The 22554-nt window shown below is 35.9% G+C and overlaps 1 protein-coding gene across 1 annotated transcript in view; it reads left to right on the top strand.

Annotated features, from left to right (window-relative positions):
- The window catches only part of LOC150088258 (ferry endosomal RAB5 effector complex subunit 4-like), a 433728-nt gene extending 414649 nt beyond the window's left edge, over positions 1-19079 (top strand). The window contains exon 9 of the mRNA XM_090369407.1: positions 18230-19079. Within this exon, the coding sequence (XP_090225533.1) occupies positions 18230-18329 (100 nt within the window). The 3' untranslated portion in view covers positions 18330-19079. The remainder of the gene's footprint in view (positions 1-18229) is intronic.
- The last annotated feature ends 3475 nt before the right edge of the window (positions 19080-22554 follow it).

Raw genomic sequence — 22554 nt, 5'->3', positions numbered from 1 at the left:
TACTAATGCTAAAAACCATACAGTTCTGTTGTCACTTCAGCCAAGGATAAAGCAGACCTGCTAGCATCCCATTTTTCTTCCAACTTGTGTATTAATGATCTTGGTAAAACATTTCCCACCATTCCTAGCACGCTCATTCAATGCGTCCTGTGGTCTTCTGTCAAAAGGATGTCAGAAGGATTTTGACGAATCTTGATGCTAAGAAAGCTCTAAGTCTTGATAGTATTTCTCCACTTATTCTCAAAACCTGTGCTGCTGAACTTACTCCTGCTCTCTGTCATTTTTTATCATTTTCTTATTCGAAATTCCTAAAAACGGTGACAAATCCCTCCCATCCAATTATCATCCAATTGCAATTATACCTAATCTTTCTTAAGTAATGGAGAAATCAATTAACTGTCAACTGTTTAACTACCTAGAAACTTTCCATCTGATCAACGATTGCCAGTATGGATTCCGTCAGGGTCAATCCACTGGTGTTACTCTGGCTTTATGTACAAATTCAGTAGAAACGTTCAGTGAAACACAAGCGTTGCTCTTGACATATCAAAGGCTTTCGATCATGTTTGGCATAAAGGTCTTCTAAATGAGCTTCCACCTTATGGTTTGCCAACTGTTTTTTGTAATTGGTTATCCAGTTTTCTCTCTTATCTCTCACTGAGGGTGATGGTAGATGGCTGTCTGCCTTCTAACTTCTCCACTAATGCTGGTGTCCCCTAAGTTCAGTTCTTTCCCGCCACTCTTTTCCTCTAGTATATTAATGACCTTCTTCCAATGACTGGAAATCCTATCCATAGTTTTGACGATGATAGCACATTGCATTTCACTCTCCAGTTTGAGAAACCTTGCCCTGCTCAATCAGCTTCAACATCTCAAATATCCACTACCAATTCCTTTAATGCCGATCTCAAGGTAATTCTCCATTGGGGCAAAGACAACTTAGTTGACTACACCTTCCACCACTCAGTGAACTACACCTTCCACCACTCAGTCTTGTCTTTTATCTCACAAAAAGGATTCTTTGATGACACTCCGATTTCTACGCAAAATGATATATCTCATTTGGGGATTATCCTGACTTCTAATCTCTCTCTTGGCACAAGCACAGTTGTTTCAATTTTCTTTTGTTCTCGGCATTACTTTTCATCCAAACAGCTGTTTACTCTGTACAAATCAAATCTGCCCTATCGTGGAATATTGTTCTCACTTCTGGGGCTGTGCACCCCCCCCCCCAAACCTTTCTCCGGCTTCTAGATTCCATTCAGATGATGGCAGTTAGGTTAATCGATGACTCATCTCTAACAGAGTCTCTCCACTCACTGACTCATAGACGTACTGTTTCTGCTGCATGCCTTTTCTACAGATACTTCCATGTGCACTGTTCTTCTGAGTTGGCTTCTATAATTCCCGCTTTCTCTTTCAAAGCAGTCTGAACACATACCACCATCAGCTAACATCCATTTACTGTCCAACTTCAAACTCACAGAACCAATTTTCATCTACGTCCTTTGTTCATTGAACTACCATTTTCTAGAACAACCTTCCTTTATATGTATTACCTGAAAATTATATTCTACAGAAGTTCAAGTCTAGTGTCAACAAATATCTTCTTTCATCTTCTCAAGCTCCAACCCAAGCACGGTACAAATACTATATGTTCTAATACCTCTCGTGTTTCGGGTTTTTCATAAAAAAAAAAATATATCAAGTGGACCAATCTGATTCATCCCCTTTCTTCTAGAGTTTATATAACTAAAGAAGTCCTTGCTGTTTTTCTTAGCATTCTTTGCCAGAGATTTCTCGTTATCTGCCTTCGCTTGCCTAACTTCCTTTGTGACTAGCTTATATTTATATCATGGGCTTCTATGTTGGCTGAAAATTTCTATGCATCCCATGCATTTTCTTCTCTGCCTCGAATCTCATTTGTTCATCTGACATCCATCTAGGCATAAACTTTGAACAGTATTTCTTAGTTGATATGAAAAGCCTAGTAGCTTCCAAGATTAATTCTTTGAATGCATTTAGAATTCACTGTTTTTAACATCATCAATTGATCCCACTGTATAGAATTTAAAAACTGCCTGAGACCACTGTAGTCACCTTTTCAAAAACAAAAACTGTTCCCTTTGCCTTTGATGGTAGTTACATCTTTAAATAAATCCCCCAAGGGTATACTGTGATCACTGTTACCTAGTGGTTCCTTTATCTGCAAATTCTAAATGCATGAGTCATCACTGTTGATAATCAGATCAAGAGTATTACTCCCCTCTGGTTGCTCTCGAACATGTTGCTGTAGAAAACAATCCTCCAATAAATCCACAAATGTCTTGATGGTGTGCAAAAGACCATCCACAAGTTCCAGTTATTATTTGGAAAATTAAAATCCATCATTACAAGACATTCATGTTTACTGGCCCACTATTTCTCTGCACAATCCTTCGTTGTTCTCATCAGAGTCATTTTGCCTATAACACTCCTACTCTCATTTTCCCTTTCCCAGTGATTATGTCATGCCAAACTGACTCAACATTGCACTGTCCACCCATGTCAACTGGATGCACTTCCTTAGATTTTGTTTCTTAATGGCATAACTCCTCCTCCCTTCCTACCCTGTCTATCCTTTCTGTACACATTGTACTCCCCAAATTCCAATTCTGCACTACTAATATCTGTGTGACACCATGTCTCTGATATCCCAACAATATTTGCTTTTGATGTCTTGATCAGCACTTCAAATTCATCAAATTTTTTTACTATGCTCCTAGAATTGGTGTGCATGCAAGTATACATGCACCTGTTCTTACTTGTAGTTACCCAAACACAGCACATGTATTTATTTGTTCCATGATGACTTCAAGCAGTTCTTGAAGTTCCCAGCAACTTGCTCTCTAGGGTGCTGCTCGTTACAATAGAAGCAGTGCATGAATCGCTTTCACTTCTGCCTGCGGGTACTGTTAATCTTTTATTCTGTAAATCCCCCCAAGCTAGCCATTTTCCGACTCACCTAACACTGCCTCAATAGAATCAGCAAATATTCTTTCACCCTTTCTATTTAAATGTATCCCATCCCTGGAGAAGGAATCTCCAATGTTAACAAGCATTGACCAAGCTAAAAAAAATCTACCCCATGAGCCTTGCGCAATCTCTCCAAGGCCAAATTTATTGACAAGGTTCTCGTCATATACTCACTCCTATCTTGTCTGGACAGGATTGCAGATACTTTCATATTCAACCCTAGCTTGCTAATTTTTTTCAACATTGACCTGTACTTGTTAATTAAATCTGCAGATCTCTTATTCTTAAGGTCATTTGTGCCAACGTGTACAACAATATCACCATTTGTGCCCTTTAAAGATAATATTTGCTCTACAGCGTCATCAACTTTTGCCCCTGCAGACATACCCTGAGCCTGTTCCGCCTATCCTTTTTGTCTAATATATTCCCCGTCTCCTTGACAATAGTCACCAACAGTAAATAGTTCCTGTGGGACCAGCGCATTCTGCCTTGGAAATTGCCGCTGTGTTGCCTGATGCACAGGATTGAGCTGTGGTGTTGAGTCGGGCAGCTGAGAGCTTGATGGGCCCCTCTTATTAATTTCCTCGAGGGCAGCTACCCTACACCTCAAACTCTCATAGATGCCCATCAGAATGGTGAGTTGGTGCCTAAATTCCTCACAGTCTCCACACCTAGCATACACAGAGACATCCTCCTTGCGTAGATCCTGCCTTATTCTTGACAGATCCACAAACATATCACAATTCATGCATTTTTTTAGACTGTGGTGCATTGAATAATCTCCCCCTTTGGTTTTCCCCCGAGCCACAGCACTCTGGCTAATCTGTGAGGATTGCTTTGCTGCTCTACTCTGGGTCATGATTCTGTTTAAGTACAATTTAATTAACATTGAAATTTAATAAGATTAATAAATTTTATTGATTAATTGATAATGCTCCACTATAGTAAGCTAACAGATTTCTAATACAGTGCTATGTGTTTTGCTATCTAGTTCGGAATATATGTTGTATCATATAACAATGGCAGCAAGTTACGAATGGTAAAATCTAGAGACACTGAGTATTAACTTTCAAAATCGCTATCTAAATTCAAAATAAACCAAGGAGCTTGACTTAGGACTATAAGCTACTTATAGAAAATAATTGAATATAACAAGTGAATAAAGTGGCTAAATATAATTAAAAACTTAGCGTTCGCCGAGGCTACACAATATTTTCCAACGCATGGATATGCTTACCGATACTAAGCATTAATTAATTATCGTAACTAGAAATATAAAGCTGCTTTTTGAAAATAAAGTAATATGTCAATTTAAGTCAATAAAATGGCAAAACTTTAAGAAAAACTTCTCTGTTAGCTGGAGCCATAAAAACTTCGCCCGCACGAAGCTACTCTCATTCCCATATATGAACACATTCATAATAGCTTATGGAATTTGGGATGTCATATCTTGAAATGCAATTCCAAGTAGCCCTTTGGATGATGAGTCTAGTAAATGGCCAATGAAATTAGAATATTTTGGGCCTTTTGTGCATTGAGGGTAATATCTAATGACAACCTGAAAAGATACTGCATCACTTTAGATGTCCCCTTGCAAGATGGTGACAATATATTAACAATATTGACATATATAACTAAATAAAACTTTTCCCAGATAACTCATTCGACAGTCCAGTGCTTACAGTCACTGCACAAAATTTGAGATTCATTTCCGAATTTATATACTGCAATTCGAATTAAATGAACAATCCCACTGACTTCTGCAACTACGGAAAGGAAAGTTCAGAATTGAACATATCATAAAAACTGTTTGAGAAAAGCCATGGGCTAAGAAACACTTTGAAATTGGGCACTGTTGTCCCATAGAAAGTGACCTATGTGAAAATTTGGACTATATGACTTAATTAGTTATTTTTCCAAGTTAATAGCAAGGAAATTTGTTAAATTTAAATTTGTTTAAGAATTTTGTATTAATTTTAGCTCTCAATAAATTAGTTTAGTATATAAATTAGTTACTGTAAGCCTGTATATTTGAAATTAGTGTTTTTTCTCCTTATAAATACAACATAAATTGATTTGGGCAAGTATAAGTTGGCAACTATTATGCTGATTTGTTGATAAATATATTTTTTTATGTTTCCAGTTTTCCATTACTGATTTTAATGGTATGATGAATATTATTGAGTAGTCATTAGGGGCAACTGAAACAATCTGTATGAAGACAGTATAAATGGATAATTCTTCACCAAAAAAAAAAATTCTGTATTTTGGATCTCTGCTTAAGGGGAAAACCTAAATAAGGCTAGCATCAAAAATCACCTGCCACCGAGAGTGTCACACACACCATATGTAGACTTTAGCAGTGCTTATGAAGCACAAAATATGGAAACAATAGAAAGACAGCTGCAGTGCATAATTAACAATATCAGCAAATGGGCTGAGAAAAATGGATTTAAAATTTCAGAACAAAAAACAGTATACTTGACTTTTGTATAAAACCAAATTTACATACAAGATCCTGAACTAACAGTACAGGGTATCATTTAACCAATGTGTAAGTAAAATTTCTTGGACTAATTTTAGGTAGCAAATTGACCTTCACTGGATATACTTTATCCTACAGGACATTTACCTCTGTTCATTCAAAATTATGAATTTGCAATTATGAATTCAGCAATTTGGCAATTATGAATAAAGTTCATGAGACATCTCAATATTCTAAAATTTTTAAAATGAAAACATGAGGAAGAGACTGTTTTGTTTTGTCAACCTTTACAAAGCACTAGTAAGTTCAGATATAGATTAATTATAGAGCATCCATCAATGACTCCGTGCAAAAGAGTGATTTCAAAGCAACAGTTAAACCTGATTCATTACAGTGCACTGTAAATAGCAACAGGAGCTTTCCACATGTTCCCTATATATACAGCAATACCTCGCTTAGCATGGCTTCAAAATAACACCATTTTCAATTAAGTTTAAGTTGAAAATTTACTACATATTAAAACTCATTCAATAGCCTAGACAATACTCTACATATATGTAGCATTATTGTAGCCTAGGTACGCATACATATATGCTGTGGTGCCAACTCTATTGTCTCACATGCAAATGTGCCAATAGCTCCCCTCAGGCAGTCAGCAGCAACGTGCTACGGTGTTCAGTATTCTTAATTCCATCCTGATGAGGCGACATGATAGCTAATCAAGCTTTTCGTTCTTTTCATAACTTCATTTCATAATTTATTTTTTACCCCTTTAAATACAATCGAAAATATATTTGTATATTGGCTAGAAATCACTGCCAACAACATGCGTTCTGCTTGGCAACATGTTTTTCCCATTTGGCAAATGATTTCACTGGTTTTGAATCTCAAATTCAGACAATTGCCAACGACATTGTGAAGATCGGAAAAGACTTGGGATTCAAAACTTTGGACATTGCCAATGTATGTAACTGCATTGACTCACATGCAAATGACTTGGATGATGCAACTCTCTTTGAAATTGATGAGCAAACTGTATATGAAGAAAAGGAAAACAATTCTTAAGTGGATAACACTGAAGTGGCACCAAAAGTATTTTCAACAGAAGAATTGGAGAAAGTTTTTTGGGGGATTGACATGGCCTACGAGACGATTATGAATGGAGATCTGGATGTTGAACATAGCATCAAGATATGGCAAATTTTACAAGATAGGATTCGATGCTGGAAAGACTTGTGCATCAAGAAAAAGAAGAGACGACTTCACCAGACTTTTTTATTGAAATATCTAAATAAACAAAGCTTTTTCTCATCTCTTGTGATGTTTCCTTTTCATTAATAAAATTTTTGCAATATTTTTTAATGCAAATTGTTTATAGATTTATTATAATTTGTTTATTGATTGTTTCTCTGGTATGCATTCAATTAAAATCCATTATAATTATACCTCAATCAGCATGATTTCACATAACACAGAACAGTTTCAGTACCAATTATTAGTGCTGTGCGGGGTATTGCTGTGTGTGTATATATATATATATATATATATATAGCAGACCCCTGTTATAACACGGTTCACTTTACGCTGATTCGCTATAACGCTGTTCTTATATTATAATCCGTGTCTGACTATAACACTGTCACAAATCACTATAATGCTCATTTACAGATTGCACTTATTTAATTGCAGTACAGTGACTTGTTACGTAGTTCCAAGATCAACATTTTAAAAAATGATCAAGTATATTGCTTGTAATATTTGCGTTATATGCATTTATCCAAAGTCGAGTCATCACTCAGTACCGTATTAGACATTGTGCGTAATGGACAGTTTATTTGAACATTGTATCATAATTAATGTAATGAACAAGTTACATTTTCGAAGAATTAATAAGGGAAGATAAGAATGAAAAAGCAACGTCTGGGTGCAGTATAAAGACTATAAATGTAAGAAAAAGACTGAATTTGAAAATTAAATTAGACGTTTTGAAGCAAATCGATTCCGGTCAAAGACAAGCGGATGTGTGCCATAATTTAGGACTTGCAAGTTTAACTGTAAGAACAATTATAAAAAAAAAAATAAAGAATTAATTTTAGCAGCAGGAAAGATAGCTGTTTCACTGCAACAACTAGGGCTAGGCCGGCTATTAGGATTGAAATGGAAAGGCTTTAACTAATTTTATTGAAGATAATATCTAATGCAGAATTCAGTTAAGTTAAATATTGTTAAAGAGAGAGAGAGAGAGAGAGAGAGATTAGCCAATATGATGATCTGAAAAAAAACTCGGCTAAAAAAAAAAATGTGGAACCATTTATAACTAGTAAGGGCTGGTTGAATAGATTTAAAATCCAGGGAGAGGCCGCAAGTGCAGATCAAGGAGCCGAAACTTTCAAAAGAGAACTTGTTAAAATTATTGAAGAGAAGTATTGTGTGTTATACTTCTCAATAAGTTTTTAACATAGATGTAGCAGGACTTTTGTGGAAACGAATGCCTAAAAGAAGTTTCATATTGAAAGGAGGAAAAAAACATGCCAGGTTTCAAAGTGGCGAAGGATCGGTTGACTTTATTGTTGGGTGGTAATTAAACTGCGGGGGATTTAAAATTAATACCCCTTTTAGTTTATTTGGAAGATGGCCAAAGTTCAACCCAAAATCGACACACTTTTCATGATTAAATTTATCAATTAAATTAAATCAATTTAGATCAATTAAATTCATGATTTTAATTGGAATTTTAAGTTTAATTTTGATACGTAAATAGTTACCACATAATTATATACGTATGTAATGCAGAATATTTTATATGTAGAAATATTTGAATATCAAATATTTTCACCAACATTTGGGCATCTTTTTACTACCACCTATTATTGATTAGGAAATATCCTATGGCATCGACCGCAACTCACAAATACATATGTTACCTTATGGGAATGCGGCGCTCGCTTAGCTCGGATTCACTTAGTTTTTACGGAACGAATTATCAGCGTTAAGTGGGGGTCACCTGTATATATATATATGTATGTATCCTCTGCACAGAAACTAATGAACCACTGCTGTTACATCCTACCTGAGCAACCCTATTCTCCCCATGATGGAAAAACCCATATAGAAACTGCAAACATGTAAACCAACCACTAGGAATCTGATTAAAAGAACTATAACACATAATTTCGGCATAGATAATTTTGCATGGATAAACTTTCAAAATCTAAGTAAATCTAAGGCTTGTGATATCACTACACAAAAGTGGAATAAAAAGACATTATCAACACCAGCCTTCAATAATTAAATGCAGTACATAGACCCCAATCATGTACGAATATATGCAGATGGATCAAAATCAGAAAACCATGTATATCAACAGTTTTCCCAGAAGTTACACAGTTGCACCAACTTCCAAAAGAAAGTAGTGCTTACAGTGTAGGATTAGTAACAGTTCAGATAGCCCTGGAACACTTCGAACCACACAAAATTTTAAACATAATTTACTTACATTCCTTAAGTGTAATCCAAGCCACACAAACCAGGAACAGTACAACTCACAGTTCTTTGACAAATTTAACAGATACCAAAAGGACTTAATGAAAGGAAAACAGGAAATATATTTCTAATGGGTACTAGGACCCATTGGGGTATAAAGGAAATAAAGAAGTAAAGCTGATAGAATAGTAAAATCAACTCAGAGTTGAGTAGTCATTACACTTGGAATGATCAATTCTCTGAGTAAAATACTCAGTTTTACTCATATCAACTCTCTGAGTAAAATCAACTTAGAAAGTTGATTTTACTCAGAGAGTTGATCATTCCAAGTGTAATGACTACAATTCAATCATCCAAACCCACTGTCTAACAAAATGGAAAGAACTCTGGCAAAAACAAGCATTGAATAAATTACATAACATAAAACCCAGAATTGAATGTTAGAAGGCAAGCATAAGGAAATACAGAATAAAAGTGCTGATCAGGCTGCAGATCTATAGAAAATAGATATGCACATCAGGCATTGTTATCTATTTCATGATGAAGAACCTCCAAGATGTCAAACATGTGACAATAACTGAACAATTTGCATTAATATTAATAGAGACATAACTGCAAGAAAGAAAGCTTATATAGCATCAGCCAAAAAAAAAAAAAAAAACTTTAAAAACTTTCCAATTTCACCCATCCATTCACTGCAAAGGTTTGTCTAGTTCTGCCATGAACTTCTTTAAGCTCAAGGCAGAACTAGACCTCCAGTACAACACAGGAAGTTTGTTCCAATTGTCAACCACCCACTGGCTAAAAGTAAATTTCCACGCATCTATTCTACAGTTGTCTTTCTTCAATTTGAATTTGTCCCCCCCCCTCAGTTAAATAAACTGAGCAAGAGGAAGAATACATCAGAATTGAGCCTGCTCAACCCATTCAAGTTCTTATACACCTCAATCAGATAATCTTGCAAGTGCCTAGTCTCCCGACGCTGCAGTTTGCAAAACTTACCATTAGCATTAGTAATGGTACATCATGCAAGGAAGCAAGCTTATAACATCAGCAAAAAAAAAAAAAAACCTCATTTCACCCCTCCACTCCCTCCAAATCTTTGTCTGCTTCTGCCTTGAATCTATTTAAGCTATCAACTTCTACAACAACAGATGGAAGTTTGTTCCAGCAGTCAACCATCCGCTGGCTAAAGGCAAACTTCTGCACATCTATCCTACAACTGTCTTTCCTCAATTTCAATTTGTCCTCTCAGACGATTACTCTGAGCAAGAGGAAGAATCCCATTGGCATTGAGCATGCTCAAACCATTCAAGGCCTTATACACCTCAATCAGATCACCTCACAGGTGCCTAGTTTCCAGACACTGTAATTTGCAAAACTTAAGCCTTTGTTCCATTCACTAATCTTGTTACCCTTCTCTGTACTCATTCCAGCAGGCGCCTCCGCAGCCAGGTGGGAAGGAGCAGCAGTGCGTAGTACACGCTTCTTGATTAGACCGGGGATCGAGCCTGTCACCACCAAATACGGAGGATGCGGAAAGGTCAAGGGAATGACCACCGCATATTCCCGGAGCAATATGGCCTTAGTTGCTAATGCTCCTAAAAACCAAATAACATAACAATAACTCATTCCAGCAGACCTACATTCTTTTTAAAATGAGGCCTCCAGACCTGTATACAGTCCTCAAGGTGTGGCCTGATCATTGCCTTATACAAGGGGATAATCACCCCCCTTATCCCTGCTAGGAAAATTCCTGTATATCATTGACAAGACAGCATGAGCTACTCTTGCAGACTGTCTGCACTGCTCAGAAAACTTCATATCTGCCTGCACTATTACCCCGAGGTCCTTTTCATTCTCTACACTGTCAGTGTAGTTCCACACAGTTGATACATTACTCTGGGTTTACTACTTCCCTTATGTGGAACCTTACATTTGTTAGTGTTAAACTTCAGTTGCCACCTCTCAACCCATCTGCTCAACTTTTCTTGATCCTGTTGCAGCAACGTACTGTCATTAGTGTCATTAACAACCCTGTTGACCTTCGTATCGTCTTCAAACTTGGACATTAAGCCTGATATACCATCATCAATATCATTAATCAATACAGAAAGCACCAATGGACCCAAACACTAAAACCTGGAGGTCTCCACTAATAACATTAGTCACAAACAGCAGTGTCCATTGATTATCACTCTCTGTCTTCTCCCACTCAACCACCCCTTTACCCATAGCAGCAATTTGCCTCCAATGCCACGCTGCTCCAATTTGTGCAGCAGTCTTCCATGTGCAACAGTATCAAAAGCCTTTCTAAGATCCAAGTATATAATATCAAAGTTATTCCCTGCATCCAGTTCTTTTGCGACTGCATCATAGTATCCAATCAAATTGGTCAGGCAAGACTTCCCCTTAACAAAACCATGATGTATCTGAGCTATAACTGAAGTCTTGTCTAGATGATCCTGCAGTGCTTCTTTAACCAGTGCCTCCATTAATTTCCCTGGAACAGAAGTTAAACTAACAGGTCTATAATTACTTGTGTTGCTCTTTTATCCTCCTTTGTGAATTGGGGTCACAATTGAACATCAGCCCTGGAGAGATTGTGCAAGGCTCAAGGAGTAGAATTTTTCTCAGCCTGGTCTGTGCTTGTTAACAGCAGAGACTGCTTCTACAGGGATGGGATTCACTTAAATAGAAAGGCTGCAAAAATATTTGCTGATGCTATCGAGGCAGAGTTAGGTGGGTCAGAAAACTGCTAGCTTGGGGGATATACGGACTAATAGATTAACGCTAGCCACTGGCAGAAGTAAAAGTGATTCTTGCACTACTTCTATTGAAATGCAGTTGAGCAGCAGCCTGGAAAGCAAGGCAATGGGAATTTCCAGGACTGCTGGGAGTCATAGTGGAACAAGTAAATAGGCTGTGTTAGGGTAACTAAGAGTAGAAACAGGTGCATTTGTACTTGCATGAACACCAGTGCTAGGATTATAGTTAATAAATACAATGAGTTTGAAGTGCTAGTCAAGATATCAAAGGCATATATTGTTGGGATATCAGAGACATGGTGTCACACAGACATAAGCAGTGCAGAACTGGAATTTGGGGAGTACAATGTGTACAGAAAGGATAGACAGGACAGAAAGAGAGAATGGGATATGCTGTTAGTTAAGAAACACATAAATTCTGTTATCTACAGTGTATGGGTACCTCCTTTGAGTCCAAGGAAGCTCTCATAATGATGGCTAAGCATTCGCTTACTTCCTTTGCTGCCTCCTTTAATATAACTGGATAGATTCCATTCCAAGGTGCCTTTCTTATGTTTATATTCAACAATTTCTTCCCCATTTTGCCCTCAGTTATTACAAAATCATCTAGATTACCACCAGAGTTTAATTCACCTCTGGCATTCCTCTCGCTGAATAACTCCTCATGTGTGAATGTAGATGCAAAATATTCATTTAGTTTGTTAGCTATCTGAGCAGGGTCATCAACAGTTGAACCATCGATATGAAGTGGACCAATCTGATTCATCCCCTTCCTTTCAGAGTTTACATACGTAAAGAACTCTCTGCTGTTTTTCTTTGCATCCTTTGCCAAGTATTTCTCGTAATCTGTCTTTGCCTTCCTAATCTCCTTTGTGACTTGGTTACAGACCAGCTTATATCTATCATAGGCTTCCGTATCACCTGTTAATTTATATGTATCCCATGTATTTTTCTTCTCCGCCACGTGTCTCATTAGTTCATCTGACATCCATTTAGGCCTTGAACGATATGTAAATTTCAAAATTTTAACCTTGAACAATATTTTTTAGTTGATATGAAAAGCCTGATAACTTCCAAGATTAATTCTTTGAATGCTTCCCATTTTGAATTTGCTGTTGGCATCATCATCGGTTGGTCCCACCTTATAGAATTTAAATACTATCTTGGTCCCACCTTATAGAATTTAAATACTATCTCAGACCACCATAGTTACCTTTACCCCTGATGGTAGTTACCACTTTGACTAAATCCCACTTCAGCATACTGTGATCACTGCCACCTAGTCATTCCTTTATCTACAGATTCTTAATGCATGAAGGATCACTGCTGATAATCAGATCAAGAGTATTACTCCCTCAGGTGGCCGTCTCAACCATGCTGCTGCTGCTGCAGAAAAACAATCATTCAATAAATCCACAACAAAAGTCTTGCTAGTGTGCGAGCAAGACTTTTGTTGTGCAGCATTCCTTGAAATCCCCAGTACCTTGCTTTCCAGGCTGCTGCTCATTCCAATAGCAGCAGTGCAAGAATCACTTTCATCTCTGCCAACAGTCACAGTTAATCTATTAGTCTCTGAATCCTCCCAAGCTAGTAGTTTTCTGACACATCTAACACTTCCTCTATAGCATCAGCAAATATTCTTGCACCCTTTCTATTTAAGTGTATCCCATCCCTGTAGAAACAATCTCTCCTGTTAACAAGCACAGACCATGCTGGGAAAGATTGAATATGTCATATTCAATCATCTTTTAGCATTAAGAGCTCAGTTTCCTGAAAGGAAATAAACAAATTCACAGAGATATGATAAGACATGATTTTTGCCCATCACATAGGAATAATTTGGACAAATAATGTTTTTTGTATAGTTGAGCACTGTACAAATAACATTATTATTAGTCCAAGATTAATACTGGAAGAGTGGTGCAAAGAAGCAAGGTTATACAGTATCAGCAAAAACCTGATTTGCTGAATTCATAGAGGCATCCATTGAAAACACTGATGCTGTTTATGACCTATAATCAAAAAAGTTTCACATTGTATCACAATACATAGTAAAGGCATGAAACATATCCTGTGAGTGAGTACATCATATTGGTATTGGCCATACAATGCAAGTATCCTTCCAGCAGCAGCAGCCCTTCAAATTTCTCAAAGCCATTGGCTTCAGCTATCTGTGGGGACAACTTATTTCATCTGTCTTCATTAGCTGACAGTAAATTTTTACAGTTAAGTCTGTAATTCATTATTTAGGAGATAGTTGTTAAACAATGCTAAATTTTTTTTTGTCCATTCAGTTTTAAAAATTTGAAATACAGACTAAACAATTTTTGGTTACCTCTCTCTCTCTCCCCCAGTGAACTGTGATGGATGAAGAACAGATATTTCTTCATGTTTTCCACAGAAATTTCAAGTAATGGTATCAAAAATGTGAATAGATACCATAAAATGGGGAGGGAGAATTGTAAAATTCTTGTGATGTTTTCCCAGGATTCACATAAGATTTTCAGCACTGTTGTTAATGTGGATTCATTAAAGGTGAATGTTGCTCCAGAGAAACCTACTTCCTGCATGATAAAATTCCCACTCATAATTGGCAGATAGATTTTGGACAAATGATTTATTTGTACAGTTCAGAGTACTGAGACAGTGGGTTCTATACAATGGATCTAGAAAAAGTTAGTATTAGTACTGGCTGACTCATGCAAAGAAGAAAGCATATACAGTATCAGCAAATAAAATTAAAATTAAAATGTTTGTTGTGTGTGTTGGGATAGATGTGAAAGTTTACTTGCAGAGAGTAATTGATTATTGGAACAAACTTCTGGTGGTGTAAATGCAGATAGTTTGAACAAATTGAAGGAAGCAATTGACACATTGCTAGAGGGATGGACAGATGTTTTTTTTTTTGATGTTGCATAGGCTTCCTTTTTTGCCTCAGTTGCCATTACTAATACCAATAATTATAATTCAGCTTTTGTAGTGCCAAATGGGTATGAGCTTCTGTTTTTAGTTTCAAAGCTGGGCTAAGGTAAAGAAAGCCTGCACGAGAAGCACGCAAAAGTTCGATGAAATTTACCGGTAAAAGTACTTTGCCGTAATGGCATTTGTATTGTTGCTCGCTTGGTAAACAGACTGTGGATGTTATTGGTCTGGAGTAGAAGTTGAATCCCACTGGTGCTTGAAACCTTCCCGAAGTGGAAGTGGTTAACCTGACCTTTTTTTTTTTTTTTTTTAGAATCACTAATTGAATCACGAACAGAGTCAGATTGGAAGTTCTGCCGTCGTAAAAAATGTTCGTAACGTAGTTTCACCAGTAAACTTTTTCAAAAATTATTGTGCTTCTCGTGTGGGCTTCCTATGCCTTTTTTTTTTTCTCTTAATAAACAATTTATCCACTAGTCCACCAATGATTGTTTTGCGCCTCTGTAGCCAGGTGGGAAAGAGCAGCAGTGCGTAGCAGACGTTTCTTGATTAGACCGGGGTTCGAGCCCGTCACCACCAAATACGGAGAATGCGGAAAGGTCAGGGAATGACCACCGCATATCCCGGAGCAATATGGCCTTAGTTGCTAATGCTCCTAAAAACCAAATAACAACAACCAATGATTCTAAAGAGAAAAGGTCAGGTTACCTCCTCCACTTCGGGAGGGTTTCAATCTCCCATAGGATTCAATTTCTACTCCTGACCCATAACACCCACCATCTGTTTACCAAGCAAGCAACAATACAAATGGCGTTACAGCAAAATACTTTTACCGGTAAATTTCATCGAACTTTTGCGTGCTTCTCATGCAGGCTTTCTTTACCTTCGCCACATTGTGTAAAATGCAAAATATAGCTCTACTTGCAAAATAGAAATCTAATTACTTACTCCTGAAAGGGTTAATGGAAATATTGAATGGGTTTATCATGGTTAATTTTTACATTGATTACCTGGGGTTAAATAGTGTTAAGGAGTTACATAATTTTTTTGCATCAGAATTTCTTAATTTCTCGTGCATTTGAAAGGTTAGGTGTAATTGGGAAAGGTGATAAATGATTAAATTTTCAGTTAACTGTATATACATCATAACTTTATTACTGAAGTTAGCGATCTGTTCAGCGTAGGTGAAAAAGTCATAATGATGGTAAGTTTGAAAATGCATAGGAGTTAATTTGGAAACCACACCTGAGGGTATGATTATATTTATATGCTGGAGAAAAGTCAATAAAACCTCTGGTGTTAAGAAAATATTTGTTGATTGATGCTATTAATTTTGTATATTTTAACTATTATTGAAGTATTAAGAATCTAATTAGCATAGTAGAAGGAAATTATAATATTACTGATAGTGAGAGTTAAGATTGAACAGAGAATGGCATCATTGAAATCAGACTTCTAAAATTAGTTGTAAATATAAGTAATTACAGAAGTATGATTAGTTGCTTCTCCAGCAGTAAAATAAAGTTTTTGGTTTTTTATGAATATGCATCTTTCATTTTTCCCAAAGAGTGACATTGATCTTGTGTTTTTATTATAATTATCTGTACTATCAGAATCTTTTGGCATCTAAATTTCTGTGAAGTAGGAAAATTAAAATGTTAAATAAGGTTTTTTCTTATGGTTTTACATCATCTTGCTAAGTCTTCACAACACTACTATAAATAACTTATATCGCCTCTTTCTACAACCATGATGATATTACTTTCATATTTTATAAAAACTATACACTATTTAATCATCTTCATATGGTTATTAAAACTTCAAGATATGGAAAGTTTTTCATTATTTTGCGAAACCATAACTTGATACATAGCTCAATTATTTAAGGTAAATAAAAGGTATCAGGATGATTCAACTCATATTGTAGCATCTTTCACAGTGCATTGGTGTATCCTTATACTTCAAATGAGTAACACTTCCCAAAGGGAAGTACAACAGAAATACAGAAGTTGCCTGTGATAAAAATTACAGGTATGCACTCTTCGCTCTTGAAACTGCTTATATTCTCTATGTAATAGATTCAAATAAATCTTGAAATGTCTTAAGAGGAATATTGTACTGTTCTTCATGGAGGAACATTTCAGGTTCCTTGAATGAAGAACGTAGAGGAAATTGGTTTCTTGCTCTCCTAGTGATTTGTGCAGGCCATTGGAGGGAGATGCTTGGCCTCAGTGTCATGCTCCTCAGACCAAGATTGGAAATTTGTGGGAAGTGTTTGCACCATGGGGTGAACCTACCCACACAGAATATCAGTGGCAGTAATTCACCCATTCGGGACAGTGATAGGGCCTAAAGAATACAAAGATATCGCTGCCCAAACCATTGTTGATCCTCCTCCATGTTTGATACCAGAGAGTCAAGATGATGCACTTCTTTTGGCATTCACCAAACAAACTATCTCTGACGTTGGAAAAAAATGTTTAAATCATGATTCATTTGAAAATATGTTTCAAATCATCAAGTGTCCAGTTTTTATACTCCTTACACCATTGCATCCTCTTTTTGGCATTTACATTAGTAATGAGTGGCTTGGCAGCTCTGCCATAAATTGTAGTTTTATGAAGTTCTCACTGAACTGTTTTCTAGAAACTGAATTGCGGAGACTTACATTGAGTTTTGCAGCTATTTTTGAGGCAGAAATTTTACTTTTCAGTGTCCAGCAGGCTCTCTCTCAGTCAGCTTCGATTTTCTGCCACAATTCTTCCTATCAGATTTTATTTTTCCATAATTAGTGAATACAGACATCACTTGGATACAGTTGCTCTTGATACATTATACAAATCAGCAGTTTTATTCGCCGATGCCCCTGCTAAATGTGCATCAACAATTTGACCTTCATGGAATTCAGAAGGTCAGTGATTTTTTTCATGCTCCTTTTTGTATCACCTCTAAATAAACATTAGCTTTTATCATCTTTCCTTCACAATCATACAGCTATTACAAAAACTACTACTTTCATATCAGACATTGCCATTATTCCTCCACTTCCCTGTATATTCTTACTCGTTCTTTCGGTTAAGTACTTCCACCCCGACTGTACCATTTTGGAGATGATCATTTTGTCATCAGTGGATGGAAGGCACCCAAAGTAAAAAAGCATGAGCTTTTCATAGCTTGAGGTTTTAATAGCTCTAAATTAATGCAGATTTAGAATTTCACTCCCTTTGACATCTCTCAGATTGTGTAAGTAATTTGCAACTGGATTGTAAGTGCTAACATCTTGCAAGCCTGCCATTTCACATTCATGATTAAACAGTAATCTCCAATACAGGCCTATCTGGGTGGTCAACTGAGAATAAAAGTATAAGAGTAAGGGAACTAATTGAAAACAGTTTTATAATATGGGACACATAATTGGTGCCTTTTATGCAAACTCTGCTTTAAATATAGGTTTGCAGTTAGCATACACGTCTGTAGTTATTATAATCCTTAAAATCCATAAAGTAGTTTTATCAAAATGTTGCTAATTGTTTATAACATTTCAAATTTCCTTTAGGCCAAACATTCATCATACTGTGCCATATGATTCAGTATTAGACGCTATGAAAAGACTTCCAGAGGTACGGGTTGGAAAAGTGGTGATGAAAATGGATTGAGGTGTATTTATATTTGACAAGAAAATTATTTATTCATGAGCTCTCTGTACTCCAGTGTTTACTATGTTGATATCTAACAGTGTAAAGTTAGTTATTTTAAAATTATTTAAAATAAGTATATTAATTATTTTAAACATCATGTTATACATAATTGATTTCGTTTTTCCAGTTTACAGAAAATATTTTGTTGAGAAATTATTTACTTTTCATTTGTTTGTTAAAGTAATTTTTTTTGTTAATTATTATAAATGTTATAATACTACTAAGTAAGAAATTGATATTAGAGAATTAGGACATGTAATTTAATCTGCTTTTGTGCAGTTCATTGAATTTTTTTGTTTAGTATTATAGGCTTAATAGTGCTGAACGGCGAAGGTAAAGAAAGCCAACACAAAAACCATGGGAAGCTTCGGTAAACTTACCGGGCAAACTCGTTTCGTGCTACCACAGTTTCTACTGCATTCTCAGTAAACAGATAGTGCATGTTATCGGTGGTAGTGGAGTAGAAGGCGATAATGATGTATTGATTAGTTTTTATCACCATTAAAAGCAGATTATTGGATTTCATGAGTGTAATGCCTTCGCAGCTGAAATTTACTTATGCGTACACCCTACAGACGTCATCAGTCTTAGTGTTTATACCCCCTTCCTGCTGTTTTAACCCAATAGGAAAATGACTTCTACTGTAATTACCGATAACACTCACTGTTTGTAGAAGTCATTTTCATATCAAGTGAAAACAGCAGGAAGGGGGAATAAACACCCTAAGACTGAGGCAGTCTGCAGAGTGTACCCGTAAGTAAAATTCAGCCCACTCATGAACTCTACTAATCTGGTTTTAATAATGAGAAAAAATTAATCAATACATCATAATCGAATTCTATTGCCACTACCGATAATGCGCACCATCTTTTACTGAGAATGCAGGGAGAAGCTGCGGTACCGGGGAAACACATTTGCCCGTTAAGTTTACTGAAGTTTCCTATGTTGGCTTTCTTTACCTTAGCCAGCTGAACAAATGGATATATAAGACAAGCTAATTTGAAAAAGAAGATAAATTTTTACCCCACTTCTGATGGGTGTTGTTCATTATTACCTCCTTCTCTGAGTATAATGTATGTAGCTTGAGGCATACAGAATTTGGTAATCCTTTCCACAAAAATTATTTCCTAGTTCAGGGGCCAATGACATTTTTCTTTCTTTATGAGAAATTATTAAAAATAAATAAAATTTAAAAAAATAATAATCTCAAAGTTATTTTGGCATTCCAGAACATAGAAATAAACACAGCTTGACAAGTCTGGTTGCACTGATAACTAAGAAATCCAGATTGGTGACTGCTACTGGTGATGTTACTGGTAAATGCAGCAGCTCTGAAATTGAACTGAAAGCCCTTTGTTTTGCTATAGCTGTAGTCTGTATCTTACCAAGCATTGATACACATTGACACATAGGTGCCTCCGTAGCCAGGTGGGAAGGAGCAGCAGTGTGTAGCACATGCTTCTTGATTAGACCGGGGTTCGAGCCCATCACCACCAAATACGGAGGATGCGGAAAGGTCAAAGGAATGACCACCGCATATTCCCGGAGCAATATGGCCTTAGTTGCTAATGCTCCTAAAAAAAAACCAAATAACAATAACATTGACACATACTGTTTATGTTATTTTTGTCCCAAGCTGTAAACAACCATACTAAACTGGTATTTATCTCTTGTAATTTTTCAATTTGTGTTGCTTCAATACATTGGTAATAATTAATTTGACATATAGAAGAAAAAATTTAAAAGTTTTTAATTTTCACCGTTCAGTTATTAAAGGATCCACCAATAACATAGCGTGAGGTTGATATCTTCTTGGAAAGTTGAAATTATATAAATTTGATGCTAACAAGTAAGATAAAATTTTTCACCTCATTACTTGATTTGGGGTGAAGAATTTTCTGTTTAATGGCTGTTTTGGATGACTTTTTTTTTGTAGCATTTCATTTCTCCCCACCTGGTGACTTACTTTTCCTTGAACAAATTTGTTGAGACCAGTAAATAAACAACTTGAATGTACCTCGTGGATTGCCAATGCCCCTTGTTCATACTAGCCTTTCTTCCTTCATTCATTGCCAGTCTTCTGTGGGTACATATACATATTTAATTATATAAGCAGAATGTAACTTGCTGTTACTTAACCTTTTGATGATCTATGGCTGAGATAACCAACTGAAATGGGCAGGTGCTAGCCTTTAATATGGAATACCAAATAATAAAAGTAAAATGTTAATGCATTTGGAATCTACATAGAATGTATTGATATGTGATATGTTGAAAGTTTTAACCATGTTACAAATAAAATTAAGTAGCTTCATATATATTTTGTGTTATGAACTAAAATATTAATTTTATTAATTATTAATAAAAAAAACATGGGTTTTTTTCCCATTCCTTCTTTTGAAAGGATGGAGATCGCATCTCATATTTACAGAATCTGCTTAATGTAAATACCCTCCAGTGGATAAATCATCAAGTAGGATTATCACTTAAAATAATATGTTGCCTGTAAATTGTGAAAACTTTGCTGCAAAATTAGACTACAAAGCTACATTATATCTCACAAAAAAATGGAAAGGCTTCAGGTATGAATAGTATTACAGTAAAAACCCTTAAAAATATAAATATTACAGTAAAAACCCTTAAAAAAATAAGTCCAGATCAAAAATATTTCTGGAGATAATGGATACAAATTTTAATACTGGTGAATTACCAACAAATTAGAGGACTCACTTTACTATCAACCACATTAAAGATGTATAATAGAATGATTCTGAACAGAATAGAATCATATAAAACACCATTATTAAGAACAAATCAGGATTTTTTTTTAAATAGGAATAGCATATTCATCAGATACTTAGGCAAAAAATTACCATTGGTTTTAAAGTTTGTTTAAATAGCTTTTGATTCTGTTAGTAGAGAATATGTTTGGACTGCTTAAATATTATGGAATTCCAGATAATATAATACAAATCATTTGCTGTACCATATAATGAATAAAAAAAGTTACAGTTATGATAAAAGGAGAACATGTGAGCTTTTTTTTTTTTTTTTTTTTTTTTGATGACAGTAACGTTGGTATAATGCTGAATGAAGCACACATTACTGGACTTAGTTTTGTAAATTGGATTCAAATAGAAAATTATAAATGTGTGCTGAATCTATATGACTAATATTAAATGACAGAAAATCTAAGTATCTGGCATTACATCAAACTTTCAGTGTAACAACAACCCTTTAGAGATAGTGGAGAATTTTCAGATCCTTGTGTGTGGTGTTGCAACACCAGGGAGGTACTTCTCAAAAATAACACTCCCATATTGCCCTTTATTTAATGCTGAAAAATCTGAAATTTTTCTTAGCTTCCTAAATATAGTCAAACTTTTACTGCTATTGCTTTTTAATTAATTTTATTCTTTTGTTTTCAAAGATTCTTGAAATTCTGGCACCTGTCACATGATGTGTCACATTTTTGCAACTCTCTCCTTGAAGAGTAGTATGGTATATGATAGTTGCCAACATAATATGAAGTTTTGAATTAAGTGTTTGTCAAAAGTCCAACGATATAGCTCGGACACAGCATGGGTTTGTTAAATGGAAGTCGTGTGTGACCAATTTGATGGGATATTATGATGTGGTCACAAAGCAACTGGATGCAGAGAATAAATTTGATATCATATATTTGGATCTTAGAAAGGCTTTTAATACTGTTACACTTGGAAGACTGCTGCACAAATTGAAGAGTAGTGCGGCATTGGATGCAAATTGCTGCTATGGATAAAGGGATGGTTGAGTGGGAGAAGACAGAGTGCTAATCAATGGACACTGCTCTTCGTGGACTAATGTCATTAGTGGAGTCCCTCAGGGTTCAGTGTTGTTCCATTGTTGTTTTCTGGATTTATAAATGATATTGATGATGGTATATCAGGCTTAATGTCGAGGTTTGCAGACGATACGAAGGTTGGCAGGGTTGTTAATGACACTAATGACAGTACGCTGCTGCAAAAAATCTAGAAAAGTTGAGCAGATGGGCTGAGAGATGGCAAATGAAGTTTAACATTGACAAATGTAAAGTACTACATAGGCCGACCAAGCTACCCAGGTGGGTAAAGTGCCTGCATGGCAACCCAAAGGTCGTGGGTTCGAATCCCACCCCAGGCTTGGATCAGATTAAAATACAAAA

The sequence above is a fragment of the Mastigoproctus giganteus genome, chromosome 3 (genome assembly GCF_048544385.1).
Source record: "Mastigoproctus giganteus isolate SK-2022 chromosome 3, ASM4854438v1, whole genome shotgun sequence".
In the NCBI taxonomy this organism is placed as follows: domain Eukaryota; kingdom Metazoa; phylum Arthropoda; class Arachnida; order Uropygi; family Thelyphonidae; genus Mastigoproctus; species Mastigoproctus giganteus.
Note: the sequence above shows the minus strand (reverse complement) of the source record. Positions and strands in the feature narration are given on the sequence as shown.